General features: G+C 36.0%; 1 protein-coding gene across 1 annotated transcript in view; it reads right to left on the reverse strand.

Moving 5' to 3' along the window:
- The window catches only part of SLC17A1 (solute carrier family 17 member 1), a 54,548-nt gene that overhangs the window by 5,533 nt on the left and 29,137 nt on the right, over positions 1-19,878 (reverse strand). The window contains exons 10-11 of the mRNA XM_058432438.1: positions 18,745-18,835; positions 11,841-11,977 (exon numbers count right to left, since the gene is read on the reverse strand). Coding sequence (XP_058288421.1) covers positions 11,843-11,977; positions 18,745-18,835 — 226 coding nt within the window. The 3' untranslated portion in view covers positions 11,841-11,842. The remainder of the gene's footprint in view (positions 1-11,840; positions 11,978-18,744; positions 18,836-19,878) is intronic.

Raw genomic sequence — 19,878 nt, forward strand, 5'->3', positions numbered from 1 at the left:
TGTGGGTTATAGTGGGGGTGGGATAACCTAGACTTTTAAAATTCTTTCTTCACTGAGCAGGTTTAAAGGGAAAAGCTAAACCTTTGCATTCTCACTTAATTTTCTGAATTTGTTCAAAAGTTATTGGAGGCCAGGTGCAGTGGCTCACATCTGAAATTCCAGCACTTTAGGAGGCCAAGGCGGACGCATTGCTTGAGCCCAGGAGTCAAGACCAGTCTGGGAAACATAGCAAAACTCCATCTCTACTTTAAAAAAAAAAAAAGAGTTATTGGGATAAGGTAGGGAAATAATAAGCAAGGTAGGCTGCCTCACTGCAGGGTCAGATTAAGAACAATGATGCCCTAAATGCAGACCAACCATGTTGCCACCTTGAAACCATCCCTATAAACTTTACAAAATTAATCAGAGAAGAAGGGAGGGGGAGAAATGAAAATAACCAAGCTTGCAGCACATCCAGCATTAATCATGAAGTCAGCTTATTCTCTCCTGCTTTCTCAGAGTTATTTGTTGCCTAGTGCCTCAAAATCAGGTAGACCTTGTCAAAAGATTATAGAGCATGGGCAGGAGGGCATCCGCCCTTAGCTGCTCTGCAGATAACAACTTAAGCATTGTGAAATGTTAAGTTTTCTATTTGAGTTATTCTTTCAGGTCCTGCCTATCAGTGAAACTACTGTGTCAGCTGGTCTACAGGACCCCACAGGGAGCTGGCTCAAGAAAGAATACATCCTGATGACTTCATCCCCCTTACCCTGACCACTCAGTAACCTCAGTTTTCTAGCCCTTGCCCTCCAAGACTCCCTTAAAAATCCCAGCACAGGAGTCCTTGGGGGAAAAGAAGTTTCCTCTGGAAATGGAGATCCCTCTGAGGATTCGCCCAATCTTCTTGCTTGGTCACCCTGCGTTCATTAAATTCTTTCTCTGCTGCAAAACCTATGTGCTGAGTGCATTAGTTTGTTACTGAGTAGTGGGAATATGAATCTGGTGGTTCTGTAACACACTTGGTCCTTCCATTTCTTAAAATAAAGAGCTTAAGTGTTCCTTAAACAAATCAGCTGATGAGTTAAATGCTAGCCAGACCCAGCTAGCTTTCAGGGAGGCAAAACCCTCAGAGCATGAGACAGATACAAATGTTATATCTGATATCACCTTCAAATTAAACTTTTAAACTTTAGTCACTCACCATGCCAAAGAGCACTTTTGAAAAAATTTTAGATTAAATCTAAACAGCAAATAAAGACAATTACAAAAAATGTTATTAACATCATATGACCAGTGAAAGACTTAAGGGCATGACAGCTAGGGGAAAGCTCTGTGGTGCCCTCTTTTCTTGGTGCCCTAAACACAAGCTTATTTTGCTTAATGGCTAACCTGGGGATGCTCCAGCAGGACACAGTGCGGGGAGCCACAGTGGCCCAGTGAGAGGTGTCAGAGCCTGTGCAGGGTGAGGATTGTATTCATGCAGGAGGACAGCCTGGCATAAGGATGCTGAAGCCTGACCAGGTGCAGAGGGTGTCTGAGCTGGGTGACAGCCTCGTCCACTGAAGTGAGTTGAGGAAAGCTTCTGGGCAAAGTTGTGCAATTTAGCAAAGATGTCAGTGTCCAACAGAGATGAGGAAGGTTGCCTTGGTCCAAGAGGTGTGGCCTGTGTCAGGGAATCAGAGCATGGGCAGGAAAGGAGGACATCCACAAGGGGGCATAAGAGTGAGGGGTGTAGGCCTGGGAAAAGAATGAGAAGGATGTCTGGAAATGGGATGATGGTGGCACACAAGGGGATTGACAAAGTTAATACAAACATTAAGGCTAATAGGAGCTCACTGCTGGAAAAGAAAGTTAAAAATATGGAAAAGTAGAAAACTTGAAGAAACTTTGTGTTAGATTGGAATGGAAGTACTGGTGTAAGTTCATGGGTATCAGTAGAAAGATAGGTAGGTAGGTACGTAGGTAGGTAGGTAGGTAGATATGTATGGATACACATATAGTCCCTAACTTTGTCTACCTAGCGGACCTGAGGGCAGAGGCCCCAGAAGCTATGAACACATCCACCACTGAGATATTGGTTTCTAAATACAATTCTCAAACATTAAGAGGAACTAGAGCTTCTTAGAGTGAGGGCTGATTTCAGGGCTTGGTCAGGGAAAAATGCAAGATGACTCTGGAATTTTGTTTTGTGCCACAAAGTAAGTAAGAAAGTGCTCAAAGAATGACGAAGAACCTCCAACTGGCCAAAATTGAGATAAATTGGGCATCAAAGTAAACAAAAATAGTAATATATTATAAATCACTAAATAAAACAGAAAATTATGAGCTTTACTAAAATAAATAAGTGAATAAATTGAAAGTCTGATGTAGGATGAAATATTTACATAGTTCCAAAGTACGTGAATATTTACATAGTTCCAAAGTACGTAAATATTTACATAGTTCCAAAGTATGTAAATATTTACATAGTTCCAAATTAACAAACTACCTGTTAATTTCAATGGGAGAAGGAGTAACTTTGCAGAGGCAAAACCTGATAGGCCCCACCTTATTCAAATGAAGAGCCAGAAATGGTACATATCAGCATCATATGACTCCTGGTATAATGACCTGAGAAGAACACAGGGACATCTTTGTGGTATCCCTAACCTGAATTTAATCATGTGAAAACATCAAAGAAACCTACACTGAGGAACTTCTACAAAATAACTAGCCTGCACTCTCTAATCATGTCCTCAAAGTCAAGGAAAGACTAAGAACAATTCTAGAGTTAAAGAAACTAAAGAGACATGGCAACTAAATGCAACATTTGGCCAAAAGATTCTGAAGTGAATCTTTTGGCCGAAAAGAATATCACTGATACAATTGATGAAATGTGAATGAGGTCTCAGAATTACATGGTAGAAATGTATCAGCATTAGTTACCTGATGTTGATGGTTGTTTTGTGGTTAAGTAGAAAAATGTCCTTATTTTTAGGATACCCTAAAGTGTGTGAGTGGTGTGGAGATGATGGTGAGGGCGTCATGCTAGCAACTTACCCTCAAATGGTTAAGGAAAAAAAGCTCATTGTACTACTCTTAAAAACTTTCCTGTACCCTGAGATTTTTTTCAAGTTAAACTAATAGTGAAGGTAGGAGATAAAAAATAGAATTGCATTTTGATTACATCCCTTAAATCATCTTTGTCAAACTCAGTGGTTATAACGTTAACAATACTCCATCCAGGTATTTGGTAAACATCTGATTTAATACCCCAATAGATTAATAAAGCCCAGATCCATGGGTCTGGAAGACGGTGGAGAAGCTCTTACTCCTATTTATGTTCCGTCCACAACATTATTCACTCGAAGAATTCAGTCCCAGGAAAGCTTTGCTTCCATCAAAGCAATGTTGTTGATATATTTTTATTAGACAAAGAGCTTCTATTTTATTTTTTAATTGCATTTTCTATTTTATTTTTGATACTAAGAAGTTCAGAACTAAATATAATGCTCCATTGCCCCATCAAACTAATCCCAAGGTCCTTGTAATATTAATTTTCTTTGATCTAAAAAGTTTTAATATCAGAAATGGAAGTCTGATTTTAATATTAAAAATATATTTTATTAATAAATCACAACAAAGAAAAATATACAATCATCTGAATAGAAGCTACAAACACATTTAACAAAACTCAATTTCTATTCTTGGTTTTTGATTTTCAATCTAAAAAAGAACAAAAAGACAATTCATTGACATAATTAAATGCCTATTTTAAATTAACACCCAATTTATTATTTAAGAATATGCCTAGAGGCTGTGCAATTAAAGCCATAAAGAATAAAGGAATCCCAATATTAGCCCATTATTATTGTTATTATTTGCAAATGATGAGGATCATCCACCCTAAAACACAAGAATCTATTATTCAAAACCATACTAACAAGATAGCTTAGCAATAGTTTTTTCAGTTAAAAAATTAAATATATTCAAATGATATCTTTCCAATATTCCTGAAAATACAATGAATAAAAATCAAATTCAGAAAATATAAGATAACAGCCTTAAGTTTTGTTAAGAAATGCATAGGAAATGCAAGAAGCAACCTAATACTTGACTGAGGAAAACCTGAAGCCAAGTTCAGCAGTGGCAGTCTTATTATGTTCTTATATCAGTATTATTGACTACTATTGATATTGAAAATTGATATTGAGTACTGTTATAACTACCAATTTCTCCCCAATGGATTTATTGCAATTCAGTGCAACTCTGAAAACACTGCTATAGGTCTTTTTAAACATGGTCCACTGATTATAAACTTTCCTGGAAGAATAAACAGCTGATACTAGAAAATAATATTTTCAAAAGTGAAAATGATGTGTTTTTTGACCTGCCTGATGTTTACATATATTACAATTTAGACCACTGAATATATTGTATAACAGGTCTCGTAATAGATATTAAACTAAATATTAAGCCCAGAAATAGACATAAATATACAGAGATTCCTTTTACTAAAAGTTGGTATTTTAAGTCAGAGAGGAAAACGCAAATTATTTTTTAAAAAACAATGGTGGTAAAATTCAAACACTAGTTAAACAAACCAAATCCTGACTTAAGCCACGCAATAAACGTCTACAGATGAACTAAAGACTATGAATTGTCTAGAAGGAAACACTCTTCTTTCTCTCCTTTTTGGCTCTGCGTGAGCTCACACCTTCTGGATGACTCCAAAGCCACTGAATGCTTTAAGTGGTTAACATAGAACATTTTAAAGGCCTACAGGAGGTTAAAATACTATCACAGTCCTGAAATTCTTTCCTGCCCATTACCATGTGGCTGTGACGATGTCTGAAGGAGAAATAGGCCTGTGAAGTGACCGAGTCCATTTGCAGGTGCAAAGGTGGCGGGAACATTTCCTACTACTCACATGGCTTCATTCTCTGTTTCTGCCTTCAAGGAATAGAACTGTACAGTCCATTTCTCTTTGCAGACCCGAACACATTCGCCTAAATCTACTGTTAAAAATCTATTTCCATAGTGAACAAATGTGAATCTTTCAAGCCAATTCTTCAAGATGGATCCCAGGTGGCTAACTGGGCCTAAGTTTAAAATAGAGCCAAGAAACAATTTTCTGACCAGGTAGGAGTCACACACATACTCTCAGTTCCCTGAAAATCTGCATCTTATATATTTGGGACTTCCAGCATTCACCTGAACCAACCAATCAGAGCTCAGCAGCCTCAGTCAATCAGAGTTCAGCTGTATTGACCAACCAGAACTCATTTTTGCCAACCAATCAGAAATCAGCTACGCTCACCAATCACAACTAAACGTGTTTCAATTTTTTATTTACATAAATAAGCCTGATTAAAAACCTAGGTGGGGCCTGACACGGTGGCTCATGCCTGTAATAGCAGCACTTTGGTAGGACAAGGCAGGCGAATCACTTGAGGTGAGGAGTTCAAGACCAGTCTACAAGTCTTCCACATATTTGGGCTATACATTTGACTCCCCTTTAAAATTGTTCTAGCCTGTTTTAACAACTGTCTGCAAAAGACCCCCATCAGGATCATGCTGACCCAACATCCTTCATTTGCATAAAGGAACTGGATGAGAACCTGAACAGGAACCTTTACTATAAAACCAGCGGCTTCCTTTTGATCTCTGAAACGTTTCAATTTAATGTGGACAAAATCCTACCCCATCCTCCTCCCTGTCAAGCTTTCCAATCTCAGTAATAAACACTCTTTAGTTGCTAAAGCCAAAATCTAGGTCCTATCCTTGTTTCTTCTCTTTCCGCATAGTTCACAATCTCCCTGCCTTGTCTGGCCTACTGTACCTCCAGAACTTATCTGAATCTGGCTGCTTCTCACCATCTCCCCTGCCTACATCCCAGTCTGCACTGCCAACATCTCTCACTTGAACCTCTGAAACAGCATCTGTCCTGGTCTCCCTGCCTTTACTCTTGTTTTCCTAAAGTCCTTCCTCTAGAAGGTGGCAAAAATGATCTTTATAAATCATTGATCAAGAAAGTCACTCCTCTCAAAAGTATCCAATGGATTTGATTATAGACAGAATTGGATGCAAAACAAGCTTTTGCCATGACCTGGAAGCACTACATTAACCACTTAACCTTAACCACTTACACAGTTTATCTCTCTTTACTTATGAGATTCCAACCACCCTGCCCTCCATTCTCCCTCTTAGGAATACTGAGCTCACTCTCATCCCAGATTACTTTCCTTGGTTATTTTTTATGCTTGGAATACTCTTTCCCAGAGTATGTAAATTCACAGACCCTAGATTAAGAATCCCTGCTTTCTGATATTCATTCTGACAGTAAAGAAATACATTTAAGCACTTTTATAGGTGCTGGGATAGAACAGTGAGAGCTGGGTGCAAGTGAGAACAAATTTTGCCCAGTAGGTGACATTTGTGTTGAGACTTCAGTGATGAGAAGGAGAGGCACATTATTTCTTATCCTCGGAATACTCACTGACCTCTAGCAAAAACAGCCCTCCTGAACATGCTCTATCGTGTTACCCTATTTCATATTCTTTTTAGTATATCAGTGCCTGGAATTATCCTGTTTAAATATAGCTATTTGTTTCCCCCTATCAAAATGTGAAGCTCTTTTAGGCACTGAAGTCCTGATGATGTTGCTCACTTCTCTATCCCAGCACCTACAAAAGTGCTTAAATATGTTTATTTACTGTCTGAATGAATATTAGATGGCAGGGATTCTTAATCTAGGGTCTGTGAATTTACATAGAAAAAAATTACATCTTTATTCCTTAACATCTGACTAAAATTTAACATTTCCTTCCATTATGAATGTAGGCAATACATCATAGCAGTGGTAGTACTGAGGACTTAGATATCAATAAAAATCACAGGTATTTTCCTATGACATTACAATTGTGAACTATGAAAGAACAAATCCTTCAAGTTGGATGCTGATTGGCTAACTGGGCTTAAAATCAAAATAGAGCCAAGCAGTCATTTGCTGACTAGAGGTCACACATGCACTTTGAGTTTTCATAAAACCCACACACCTTCTTAACTTTGGGAAGTTCATAGTGGCTTGTTCCTGTTTATGTGCCTGAACCAACAAATAGACTATGGCCTGAGTTGACCAATCAGAATTCAGCAAGTGTCAACCTCTCAGAACTAAGCAACTCTGAATCATGCATTTGCGTAAGTGGACCTGAGTGGGAACGTGGGAGGGAACTTTCTCTATAAACGGTGAACTCTCCTTTTGTTCTTTAGACTGCACCTTAAATCTGCCTCTCCCTGTTCACAAACTGTTCACTAGCATAGCCTCTTTCCTCTAAATTTCTCTTTAGAGAAATTTTATTCAGACAATTATTGCTAATATCTCAAAATACTTTGTTTTGTTCAATATTGTTTTAAAACTAAAGCACTAATAAAAATCATGTTATCATAAACATGCTTTTTAGTATCTTGATAACTATTTCAACATAATTAGTCTCCTTTAGAATCCTCTGCATTATATTCTGAGTTGTGGTTCATTACACAAGAGATTGAGAAGCCCCACTGTAAAGGAACTACCGCAAGCACAATGCATGCCCCTTATTCAACTATTGTCCCTAGGATCCACTGAAATAAATTTAAAGAAGCAAAAATAGAACATTACAAAACCTAGAGAACTACCTCATACCCAAATCAAAAAGGACTATTTACTATAATAAATCCAAAACACTGAGGGCCAAAATAAAGGGTGACATTGGAAATCAACTCACAGCTGTCTACTAAACTCATGAACTTGGTACATTCAGAGGGAAGAGAGCGGTGGAAAGAGAGGTTCCAGGGCTGCGAAGCGACTTCCTCCTGGGTGAGGCTGGGTAGGAGGCAGGGCATCTGAGAACCAATGGACTTTTGCAATCCTGGTGTACCAGGCATATTGGCAATGGCTTCTAGGCTACAGGAGAAACGCAAGGCCATGATTCTGCCTTTTCTTATTTTCTTCTAACTTCTAAAATTACAAGGCAAAGTTGTAAGGTAACCAGCTTTGCAGCAATGTGTCAGTTTGAGAGTGACAGGTAAAATACTGCTGATTCCACGAATAAAATGCCTGTGTGCTGCTGAATGGCTGACAGCCCTGAGGATACAGGTTGTTGAAGAAACAACCATCAGCACAGCAACACAAACAGCAAGGCCCAGAATACCTCCTGCACTATGGCACTATCCATACTGGTGTTCCCAGAGCCCCTCTGCCACTTAGCCTAATATCTAAAATGAGAATTTAAAACCTCCACTGCCAGCCTGATGGAAAGATGCCAAGTGCAACCAGGTAAACAGAAAGGAGAATGGAGGAAATTCTACCCATATCCTCTTTGGGGAATTACAGGCTTACATAGAATTAGCCTGAACCAAAGAAAAATAATTAGAAACACTGAATGTGTTTGATATTTTGGAAGGAGAAAAAAAGCAGAAAAAGAATATAGCATGCAAATAGAAAAAATGAACATATTTTCAAAGAAAAGTTAGAGAGCATAAGCACAATCAAAATTTAAAATATTCTACAAATCTAAATTGCTAGAGGCAGGCAAGGAGGCAGGAGGAGGAGAAGGAACAAAAAGATAAGGAGTTTTTTTTTAAGAGAATAGAAAATAAGATGCTAGAAAATGAAGTATATTTGTAATGACAATAACTGCAGTTGGATTGAAGTCATCTATACAAAGGAGACGGCTTTCAAAGTGGGTGAAATAATTGAACCCAGCTATATACCCTCTGCAAGAAAAACATTAAATAAAATGACTCAGGAAGGTGGAATTTAAAGGCAATGCAAAAGTGTTCCAGGGAATCTAAAATAAGTACACACCCACACCCACAATTTAAGGTTGTCATATCAATATCAGAAAGTAAATTAAAAGTAAAAATTATGGAATGGGAAGGATTCGTAAGTTTATAAAGTCAAAAGTAAATTTCAAATTAAGATATACTCATCAAAATCTTTTTGAAATTGTAACATCAGAATATAATATTCAATAGTAACTGCCAAAGCAGACATAAAAAGAAAAATGGATAGAAATAATAATGGAAAACTTTGGTATAACTTTCAATATTTAATAGGTCAAATATATACAAAACAAATAAGATTTATGGAATATGAATAAAGTAAAGTGATTGTTCTCATAGCTGTGCCCCACTCTGTGTCTTGGAAATAGAGGATAAACCTCCGCTAACGTCTATGGGATATTTTCTAGTGCTGTTATATGCTTATTTATAAGGACAATCTCAGATATTTCTACACTAAAATATTCAGATAAGCTTTTGTATTTTTAAACTGCTGGTTATATTCCATTTACTTAAACAAAATGTATTAACTAAGGCTGCATTGACAAACATGCTTAATTTCATATCCAGATTTTTGCCATTTCTAAATCAACAATCTTGAGTTATGCTTGCATCTTGGCAAATTTTTGTGAGTACACCATTATGGGAACTTTCAGTACTTGCAATACTAGATCAATTTAATACTGACTCAGTTTCATTTTTGAGTGACACTATCAATTTTCCTCCTTTAGCTGGGTGTAGTGTTGCATGCCTATAGTCCCAGCTACCCGGGAAGCTGAGGCACGAGGATTACTTGAGCCCAGGGGATTGAGGCTACAGTGAGTTATGATTGCACCACTGTACTCCAGCCTGGGCAACAGAGTGAGATCCTATTTTTAAAAAAAAATGTTCTTCAAACATCATTTGGATCATTTCTTCCAATAAATTTGTTAACTGGCTATTTTTATTTAAGGTGACAGATTTATTTATTAATAAATTTTCCAGGAAACTTATTGAATTCATTATTGTTTGTGTAGTTTTCCAGTCAACCCACTTGGATTTTCTAAGTAGACAACCATATCATCTGCTCATGATGATAATTTTACCTTCTTTACCAATATGTATTTTCTTCATTTCCTTGTCTCTCAGCCCCTCTCTCTTAACTGAGAACCTCATTGCTTATTGCACAGATGAGATGCCAACCTATATACTAACCCATCACACATACAACACTGCCTTCTCTCTGCCACTGTAGATAAGCTCTAGGTTTCTACCCAAGGCCAACCCCGGCTGTGGTGCTTGAATTTCATCCCTTCCAGATGAGTCAAGTACTTTTTAATTCTGTCATTGTGCCTTATCTCCTACATTGTGGAACCTCATTATTGAATTATACCGTCACCTTATATGCTATTGCATCTATCTTCTGAAACAAACAAAAAACAAACAAACAAAACCTTCCTTGGTTCTACATCCCTTTACAGCTACCACACCACTTCTCTGATTTCCTTTATAGGAATGCCTATCCTGGCTGTCTCAGTTTCCTCAGACAGTATTCTCTCTCTTTTGATCTCTCTTTTCATACTATAAAATAAAACACAGAGACACAGAAAATTGCACAAATATTTGGCTCAATGAATTATTATAGGATAAATGTTTGTAGTCACTAGCCTGGACATGAAAAATAGAATATTGCCAGGATTCTCGAAGTTCTTCAAATGGTCACTCCCTGCCCCTACACTTCTTTGATATTTATAATAAGAATCTATTTTTCTGTATTTCTTTATAGACTTATCCACATGTATACCTTTATAGTGTTTCATTTTGCCAATATTTAAAAATCTGTTATGTCATTTAAGTTCTTTCTAATCTAGAGCATCCATTTCTACCCCCTATTTTTTTTTTTTTTTTTTTTTTTGAGACGGAGTCTTGTTCTCTCACCCAGGCTAGAGTGCAGTGATCTCAGCTCAACGCAGCCTCTGCCTCCTGAGTTCAAGAGATTCTCCTGCCTCAGCCTCCTGAATAACTGGGATTACAGGCGCCCGCTACCGCGCCTGGCTAATTTTTGTATTTTTAGTAGAGACAGGGTTTCACCATCTTGGCCAGGCTGGTCTTGAACTCCTGACCTCATGATCCACCCGCCTCGGCCTCCCTATTTTTCTTTATATGTAATTTATTTATTAAAGAACCTGAGCCTTTTGACCTATAAAATCTCCTACAGTTTAGATTTGCTAATGATACACTTGGATTTTGTCGAACATATTCTCTGTTTTCTGTACTTCTTCCAAAACGGTAGCTGTATCCAAGGTTTCATGAGATTCAGTTGGATTTTCTTAGCAAGACATTAGTGGTGGTGTGTTGTTTCATCAGAAGGTATACAATGTCTTCATGTCTTTCTTTTTGTGATACTAATGATTATTGATATTCAACACCTGGATCTCTTAATTTATTGAGGGTTGCAAAATAAGGATATTCCGCATCTTTCAATTCTTATTTATGCATTAGCCAAAATTATTCTACAAAGAGACATTTCTCCCACCATTTATTTACCACTGATAGAGTTTACATAAGCAAAGCACAGTATCATACCTTGAACACACCTTAATGGACTCTTTGTCTCCATCATTCATTTGAAAATCATTTTAGTCAGGGTTACCTTTAAAGTTTCTCTTGCCTAACCCATTTGTAAATTCTTAGACCTTATATAATTTAATGTCTTGGTATTATAGCACTTGCCAAAGGTCCTTGCTCCCAACCTTTTTCACTTCGAGTCTCTGTTTTACAACTGTTCTTCCGACTTCGTTGAAGGCCCTTCCTAGTCTTTTTTGCAAACGTCTCTTTTTCATCCTCACTTTTTGATGTTAAAGAGGCCCAGCCTCCCAAATGTATATCTGCAGCCTTAGCATCCCCACAGAGTTCCACAGCCATTTCCATCAGGATGTCTAATATTCTCAGGCTTAACATGGTCTCCTCTTCTCCAAACCTGCACCCGTTATTCCTCCCCATCTGAGGAGTCATCCTTAACTCCTCTGTCTACTGCATTCCCAGTTTCAAAAATTGTCCTTAATCTGATCACTTCTCACCTTCAGAGACGTGTGTGTTGTGTTTCTTTAGCCCAGTCCTGAATTTCTGCTTTAGCAACTATAAGGTAGAAAATTAGGCCAGTCACATTAATGGCTGCCATCAGGATGAAGGTTTTAAACCAGGCGGATTCTGGATCCTAAGGAATTAAAATTCAAAGTAATTGTAAATTATTGCTCTTGTTTTTTTGTTTTGTAACTTTTAAAATGTAATATTAAAAATGTAGACTCAAGTCACTTAACAAATATGGAAAAACACACTTATACATAGCCAAAAACATCATCCCTTTACTTTATAAAATAATCACTTTTATCTTTCTACTATATACATGTTGTTTAAAATTCTATTTTCATCATATATTGTTTACTAGCTTCTTGTAGTTCATAATTAACTGATTTTTTTCAACCTGATCTATTATTTCAAAGTTTTCTGCATCTTTCCAAGGTATCTTATGTAGCCGACATATTATTGTATCCTGTAAGCATATATAGATAAAGAGTGTCTTCATATTTTAATTGGCAAATTTAACATACTTTCATCTATCATAACTATTACTTTGTTAAGATTTATTACTCCCATATTGTTTCATAATTTCCATTGCAATGCTTTATTTTTTTAAGTTTTGGATTCATTTGGAAGAGAATGAGCTTTCTTCTACTGGTTTATAAAAGTTATCTGTATTACTCATTAAACATTATTCTTCAGATGTATGCTCGAGTTGAAATAGCTATCTTGACAGGTAGATCAAAATATATAGCTATAGAGATTTAAGAATACATAGCTAAATATATCTATTTATAGTAGATACATATTGAACTATATAAATTGAAAGACAGATATATAAATTTTATCAATATTTATTTTTTTCATAATAGAGCTAATATTTGGCAGGGTCTCATTTCCTTTTGGTCCCATCTTCCGTCTCCATCCCCATCCTTATGCAAACAAACAGTTCGTATTTCGGCATTTTTTTTCTTTTTTCTTTTCTTTCTTTCTTTCTTTTTTTTTTTTTTGAGACAGAGTCTCACTTTGTATTCCAGCCTAGGGCTCAATGTTACAATCATGGTTCACTGCAGCCTTGAACTCCCAGACTCCAGTGATTTTTTCCCACCTCAGCCTCCTAGCTGGGACTATAGGCACGCACCACCATGTGCAGCTAATTTTTTTTTTTTTCTTTTTGGAGAGATGAGGTTTTGCCATGTTGACCAGGCTGGTCTTGAACTCCTGGGCTCAAGCAATTCACCCAACCTCGGCCTCCCAAAATGCTAGGATTAAAGGCATGACCCACTGCACCTGGCCCTCTTTTGGCATTTCTTAAAAACTTTTTACTATTGATTATTATGGATAGTCTTTCTTTTTTTTCTCTTCTTTTATCCTTGATTTTAAGATAATAAAAATATAATCAAGATAATTGATATTATTATTTTCCACTCATTTTCTGATTACATCTCCTGTTTTTTTTTTTAACTTCTCTAAATAGTTTATTCATTTCCCCTAAAGTGTGAGACATTGTGTGGCCTTGTATCCTTAAAAATAGTTTTCTCATGCCATTGTCCTCTTGCATCCTGTGTTGCTGACAATTTTTGAATGTTGCCTCAATGGGACTATTTTATTTATTTTAAATTTAATGTAATGTAATTTAATTTTATTTATTTATTTGAGACAGAGTCTCACTTTGTAGCCCAGGCTGGAGTGCAGTGGCTCAATCTTGGCTCACTGCAACTTCTGCCTCCTGGGTTCAGTCTCCTGCCTCAGTCTCCCAAGTAGCTGGGATTCTCCTGCCTCAGTCTCCCAAGTAGCTGGGATTCCAAGCACGTGCCACCACGCCTGGCTAATTTTTTGTATTTTTAGTAGAGACAGGGTTTCACCATGTTGTCTATCTAGGCTGGTCTCAAACTCCTGACCTCAGATGATTCACCTGCCTCCCGAAGTGCTGGGATTACAGGCGTGAGCCACCGCACCCAGCCTGTTCTCATCATTTTCGAGGAACTTCGGGACTATTTTAAACAATGCTGCTATGAGAGGATTGTGAGAAAAATAGGATATTTGATTAAATTTGAATTTCAGATAAACAATGAGTAATTTGGTAGTACAAGTATGTCCCATGCATTTTGGTAATGAAGCAAAGTCCTGTATTACTTCTTGTTTATCTGAAAGTCAAATCTAACTGGGCACTCTATATCTTCTTGGGTTTTTTCTCTTTTTTCAAAATCTGGCAACCTCATAGTATAAACATTTTTTTGTATATGTTCCTCAATGTATATAGATTCATTTATCTTGGAGTGGAATTACTGAATCATAAAGATTGCATAACCTAAGCTTTACTAGGTAATATATATGCTCAGAAGTGTTGTACTAATTTACCATTCCAGCATTTGTCATTCATTTTGCTTTTCAGCACATCATTACTTACCCTTGGTATTATAGACCACCAATCTAGTGGGTGTGTAGTGTGAGCAAGTTGTGGTTTTTAATTTGTCTTTTACTATATTTATTAGCTATTTGGATTTCACCTTGTAAAGTGCCTACTTATGTCTTTTTTTTTTCTCATTTCCTTATTGATTTGTAGTAACTATGTATTTTTACTAAAAGCCTTTGGTTAGTTATATGTGTTGCAAATATCTTTTCAAACTTGATTATTTATTCTATTGTTGGTATATTTTGAGGAACAGAAGTTCTCAATTTTAATGCAAATTTATCACTATTGTCTTGTTCTTTATGTTAGTACTTCTAGTGTCCTTTTTAAGAAATAATTCTCTCTGTCAGATCATGAAAATATTCCTCTGTATTATACTCTAGAAACTTTATATTTTGCCTACAATTTTTAGATGTACAATCCACCTCTACTTCACATTCTTGTATGTTGTGAGATATGTTAAATTTTATTTTGCTTCATAATGATATTCCTTTAACCCAGTACCATTTTATAAGCCCTTTCTTTATGACAAAGGTGGCGCTGTTCTGTCATAAATTAAATGTCCATATATGTGGGATCTTTCTACACTCTTTCTTTAGTTCTACTGGTCTACTTGTGCCAATAACGTAAGGTATTAATTTTCATAGCTTTGTAATATATCTTAATATTAGGTAGAACAAATATTCCAGTTTTTCTTCTTCAAGATTCTCTTAGTTATTCTTGGCCCTTTGTGAACACATGTCGATTTTATAAAAGCCTTTTCAATTTCCACAAAGTAACTTAGGGTTTTGACTGGGATTTCATTGAATCTACAGTTGATTCAGGGGAATAAGGAGATATTTTATAATTTTGAGTGTTTTAGTATATAAAAATGGCATCTCCCTTCATTTACTTAGTTTTTGAAAAATTTCTTTCAAGTCTCTCTCTTATGTTTTTCTTTGTGGAGCTCATATGAATAATTCATTAAATTTATTCTTAGATATATAATTTTTATTATGGTGTTGAAAATAGTATCCTTTTAAAAATTTTTATTTTCACACTCTTTATTCAGGTATTTAGAAAACAATGTATATTTATAGATTCACTCTATATCTGACACAATTCCAAAACCTACTTATTAATTCTAATAACTTATAAGTAGTCTTAGTCTTTTGATTTTTTTGAATGCCACCTGTAAAAATGTTAACGATATTTCTTCTTTTTTTCATATTTCTGTGTCTTATTTCATTTATTAGGACATAGTAAAATGTTTAATATTAATAAATAGTGACAGCAGGCATTTTTTTCATGCTTCAATCTCAGAGAGAAATGTTCCATGTTGTGTGTGTGTGTATGTGTATATATGTGTGTGTATATATATGTGTGTATACATATATATACACACAAAATTCCCACAGCAAATATACATATATATGTGTGTGTATATATGTATACATATATACATATACATAGAAATATGTATAAAAATATGTATAAATATACATATTTCTCAGTCAATTGAGTCATATATCTTTATGAAGTGATTGTCCTTAATTCTAGTAATACTGTTTGCCTTAAGGTGTCCTCTGAGATTAACAGCCTCAGCAGCTTTTTTGCTAAAAATTGCATAGAATGCTGTTTTCTCTGTTAATTTCAATTTTTCTGTTGCTTTATATTTTATTATATATTTATATGAAAGCAGCACAGAGTTAAGCTTCATTTCTTAATCCAATATGGCCACCTTTTGCTTTTAGTTAGAGCTTTTAGCTTATTTAGCTGCTGGCACGTCTAGTTTACCAAGTTATTTTTATTGTTTTATATTTGCACCTCTTGTTCTATGTTGCTTTTTCTCTCCTTTTTTTTTGCCTTCTTTTAGATAAGGTATGTTTATCATTTCATTTTTATCTTTATTACTTTGAAATTGATGTACTTTTTCTATTTTTTAATTATTAGATTAGAAATTACAACATGTTTTCTTCATGTATCGAACTCTACTCTTAGTACTTTTATCCTCTGTCAAGACAGCATGAAGTCTTTCAAATACTTTGCTCCATTTATCTTCTCTTGACTTATTTACTCTCATTTATCTTCTCTTGACTTATTTACTCTTATTATTGTTTATTTTATCCTTTCTATATAGTGTTTTTTAAACTCCACAGGGCATTACTTTTGTTTACCCAATAAAACAAATAGGTGAATAAGTGGATTTGTCCACTTATTTACCACTTTTGGGGCTCTTCATTTTTTTCTGCATCTCTAATTTTCTTTCTTTAAACCTAAAAACACTTTTAAATGTCCATTAGTGAATTGAATTCCCTGTTTTTGTTGGCTTGAAACATGTTGTCTTTCTTTTGGCAAATATTTTCACTGTTTACAAATTTAAGTTCGTAGTTATTTTCACTAAGCAGACTGAAGATGTAATTTTATTGTGTTCTGTCTTCCTTTCTTGAGGTTGAGAAGTCAGAGACCAGTCTATCTGTTGCTCATTTGGAGGCAATCTTTCTGATTTCTCTGATTGCTTGTATGACATTCTTTTTGTCTTTGCTTTTCTGCAATTTCTGTTTTCTTTTTTATCCTACTTGTGATTATAAGCTTCTTAAAGATGTGAATTTCTGTATTTCTAGAAAACTAGAAAACAATCATTTTCTCTTCATATATAGCCTCTGCCCTATTTTCTCTCTTCATCTTCTGGGACTCCAGTTAGTTGTATGTTGGGTTTTCTGACTGGATTATCCCCATCTCATGCCATTTATTCTTATTTTTACCAGTTATTCTTTCTGGGATTCATTCTGGATAGATCCTGACAGGTCAAGAGTAGAGTAGGTTATAGTATAGTAACCAATACACCTCAAGTCTTAGTGGCTTTTAATGACAAGAATTTGGTTTTATGTTTACACAAAAGGTACATGATGGGTTGGCTAGGAGTTATGCTCCATATAACCTGGATTCCTGGATGCCTTGCAGTCATCCTTCTGAATAATACTAGTTGCTGCATCAAAGGGAAAGAATAGCCTCCTGGTTTCTAATGCTTCTTCTCAGAATTTACACATATCACTTCCTCTCATATTTCATTGGCCACAATAACTTACAAGAATACATCTAACTTCAAAGAAGTGGGGAAATGCCCAAGAGGAGAACCAGAAAAGTTATTGCAGCTACAATAATTGACTTCCCAGGCTTGCCTTCTGGTCACCAAATATTTGATTCACTCAAATTTCAAATGCTCAGAAGAGTATTCAGTTTTTCTCTCCTTTTAAAGCTGAGGCAGGGGCAGATGAGAACTGTCTAAGTTAACTTATAGGCAGATACAATTTTGGACAGTTTTGGAGCCACATTTCTTTCCACATCTTGGATGTTTGCAGAGAAATTAGCTCTGCTAACAACTTTTGGAAGTCAGCTCTGCACACCTGAGTGAACTCAATGGAAGAATAAAGGCACTATGCTCAGGGGGAGGAAACAGACCATGGCCACCTGGTGCTTCCCATTTCTAATGAGGCCACTTCTCTGACCAGGGAGCTTCTATGGTTCTAGTGATGCTTTCTTCTTTTCTGATACCATAAATACAGAGATTGTGGTGGTGGAAGACTCTTTTTTATGGGAAATGCGGCCATGGTGGATGCAGACTATCTCTCCCTGTCCCAACTTTGGGATAAGGAGCATTTGGAGGAATTATCTACACACTACCATTCCTTTGGTTGTAAGTGTTCCTCCAAATAAAGTTTATATGTGATCCACATGGTGCTAGTGGTATGAAGGTGTAGTTCTTTGTGAGTACAGATTTATGCCAGCATTTCCATTCTGACACTTCTTATTTGAGTGGCTTTAGGATGTTATCTCTTATCTTCTGCTTGTTCATTATAACTGAAGACATAGATTACCCAGGATAGGCAAAGACCTAAGGCAGCCAGTGGCTTCAATGGTCATTTACCTCTCTGGAATCAGGCTATTCTTTCATTTTTAATCTGTGAAATGTTCTTTTGCTTTACTTTTTTTGCAGATGAGGCATGCATTTAAAATAACTGTTAAAATTTGATAGGGCATTTTCAGTGTCCTTAAAAGGAAGATTTCAGGTAACTTTGTCCATGACATGTGCAAAAACAGAAGTCTGCCTTCATAGTCAGACTTAGGTCAGTCTTTAACTTTATTTACTTGTGATTTTTCATTCTTTTTTTGAGAAAACTGTATCTTGTTACTTATATTACCACTCAGCCAGTCAAATACCTGTGTTGATAAATCCACATATTCATTATCAAAAATAACAGAAGTCCACTTCTGTACCAATGGGCAATTACTAAAGAGTTCTCAACATATCGAATTGACAAATAATGAGATAGAAATTGTATTATTTGTAGATTTGGAGAGATGCCTGATTTGACCAAATTTGTTTTCATATGATGCAAAAACTCATAAGTCATCTCCTTCTGGCATCTTCTCTGCAATTTTTCATGTGTGTAATCTTTCTCTATACAATTAATATTGGAAAAATAACTACACATCTGTATGTTTCTTACCTGCTTAAGGATCAATCCAGTCAAAGTGGAAGCAATTAGTCCTCCTATCATTCCAGTTAAAGTTGAACATGCTTTAATAAATCCAAAATATCTATGCATAAAAGAATAATACACAAATGTAAAGTAGTACAAATACTGCAGGAAATGCAAACCTAATCAAATTAAATTCAAGAGAGATAATTGCTCATTTTGCAAGTTCCTACTTCTCAAATTCCATTAAGATGTTAGAAAAAGTATATGAATATAGGCAACTTTCTAGTGTCACCACAGAATCAGAAAGGTTGGCATTAGCAGTAAAGAATATGATGATATTAATAAAATGGGATTATATTTAGAATAAAACCCAGTAGAATTAGAAAATATGTAAGTTCCATTGAGAAATTCTGAAGGTGATATGTTTTGGTAATGGGAACTAGTTTGGGGTTAATAAAAAATTGAAGGGCTTTGTTCACCTTGTTTACTCCCGTAGGTCCAGAGCTACTGACCTCCAAAATTGCTTCCAATACTCAGGCAAGGAAATCAGAAGCCTAGTTTACAAGCAACTATAATTGGCCAATCCTGGAAGCTCAAACCAATTCCAGCAGAAAATTAGCTACAAATGCAGTGAAGCTGCAGCGAACGATAGATAAAGGGGTCAAACCCATCAGCCATGAAGAGCAAGCTGGTGCTATTTGGAGAGCAGAATCAGTGTCTAATCAAGAAATGAGTTCAGTCCAGGGCTGGGAGTCTGTTTTTCCTGCCCTGTAGATTTCATCATTAAAGTTCAGTGTGTTCAAGTCCTCCCTTTTATGAGACGCAGAGTTTCTTGTTTCTTTTTTTTCTGATCTTCTTATTTCCCTAGTCTTTCCCATTCCTACTCTGCCTTTACATGTTGAGTATGGGAGGAGGTGCCTGTTTTGTTTATTAATTTGTGGGTCCCTGTTCATAGAGGAGTCACATCAAGACCTAGAGTCCTTGAATGTTGAGCTATATGTAGTCACTGGGTAGGATTAGAGTTGTCTCTTTTTGACGATCTAGGGAGTGTGTTGTCATGGGTGAAGAAGTACATTTATGGTTATGAACATCCACAGGTAGAGCTTGGAGTGGAAACTACTAATTGTCCCCACTATTCATTGTTCTCTTTTTCATTTCAGC

The sequence above is a fragment of the Hylobates moloch genome, unplaced genomic scaffold, assembly GCF_009828535.3.
Source record: "Hylobates moloch isolate HMO894 unplaced genomic scaffold, HMol_V3 SCAFFOLD_20, whole genome shotgun sequence".
In the NCBI taxonomy this organism is placed as follows: domain Eukaryota; kingdom Metazoa; phylum Chordata; class Mammalia; order Primates; family Hylobatidae; genus Hylobates; species Hylobates moloch.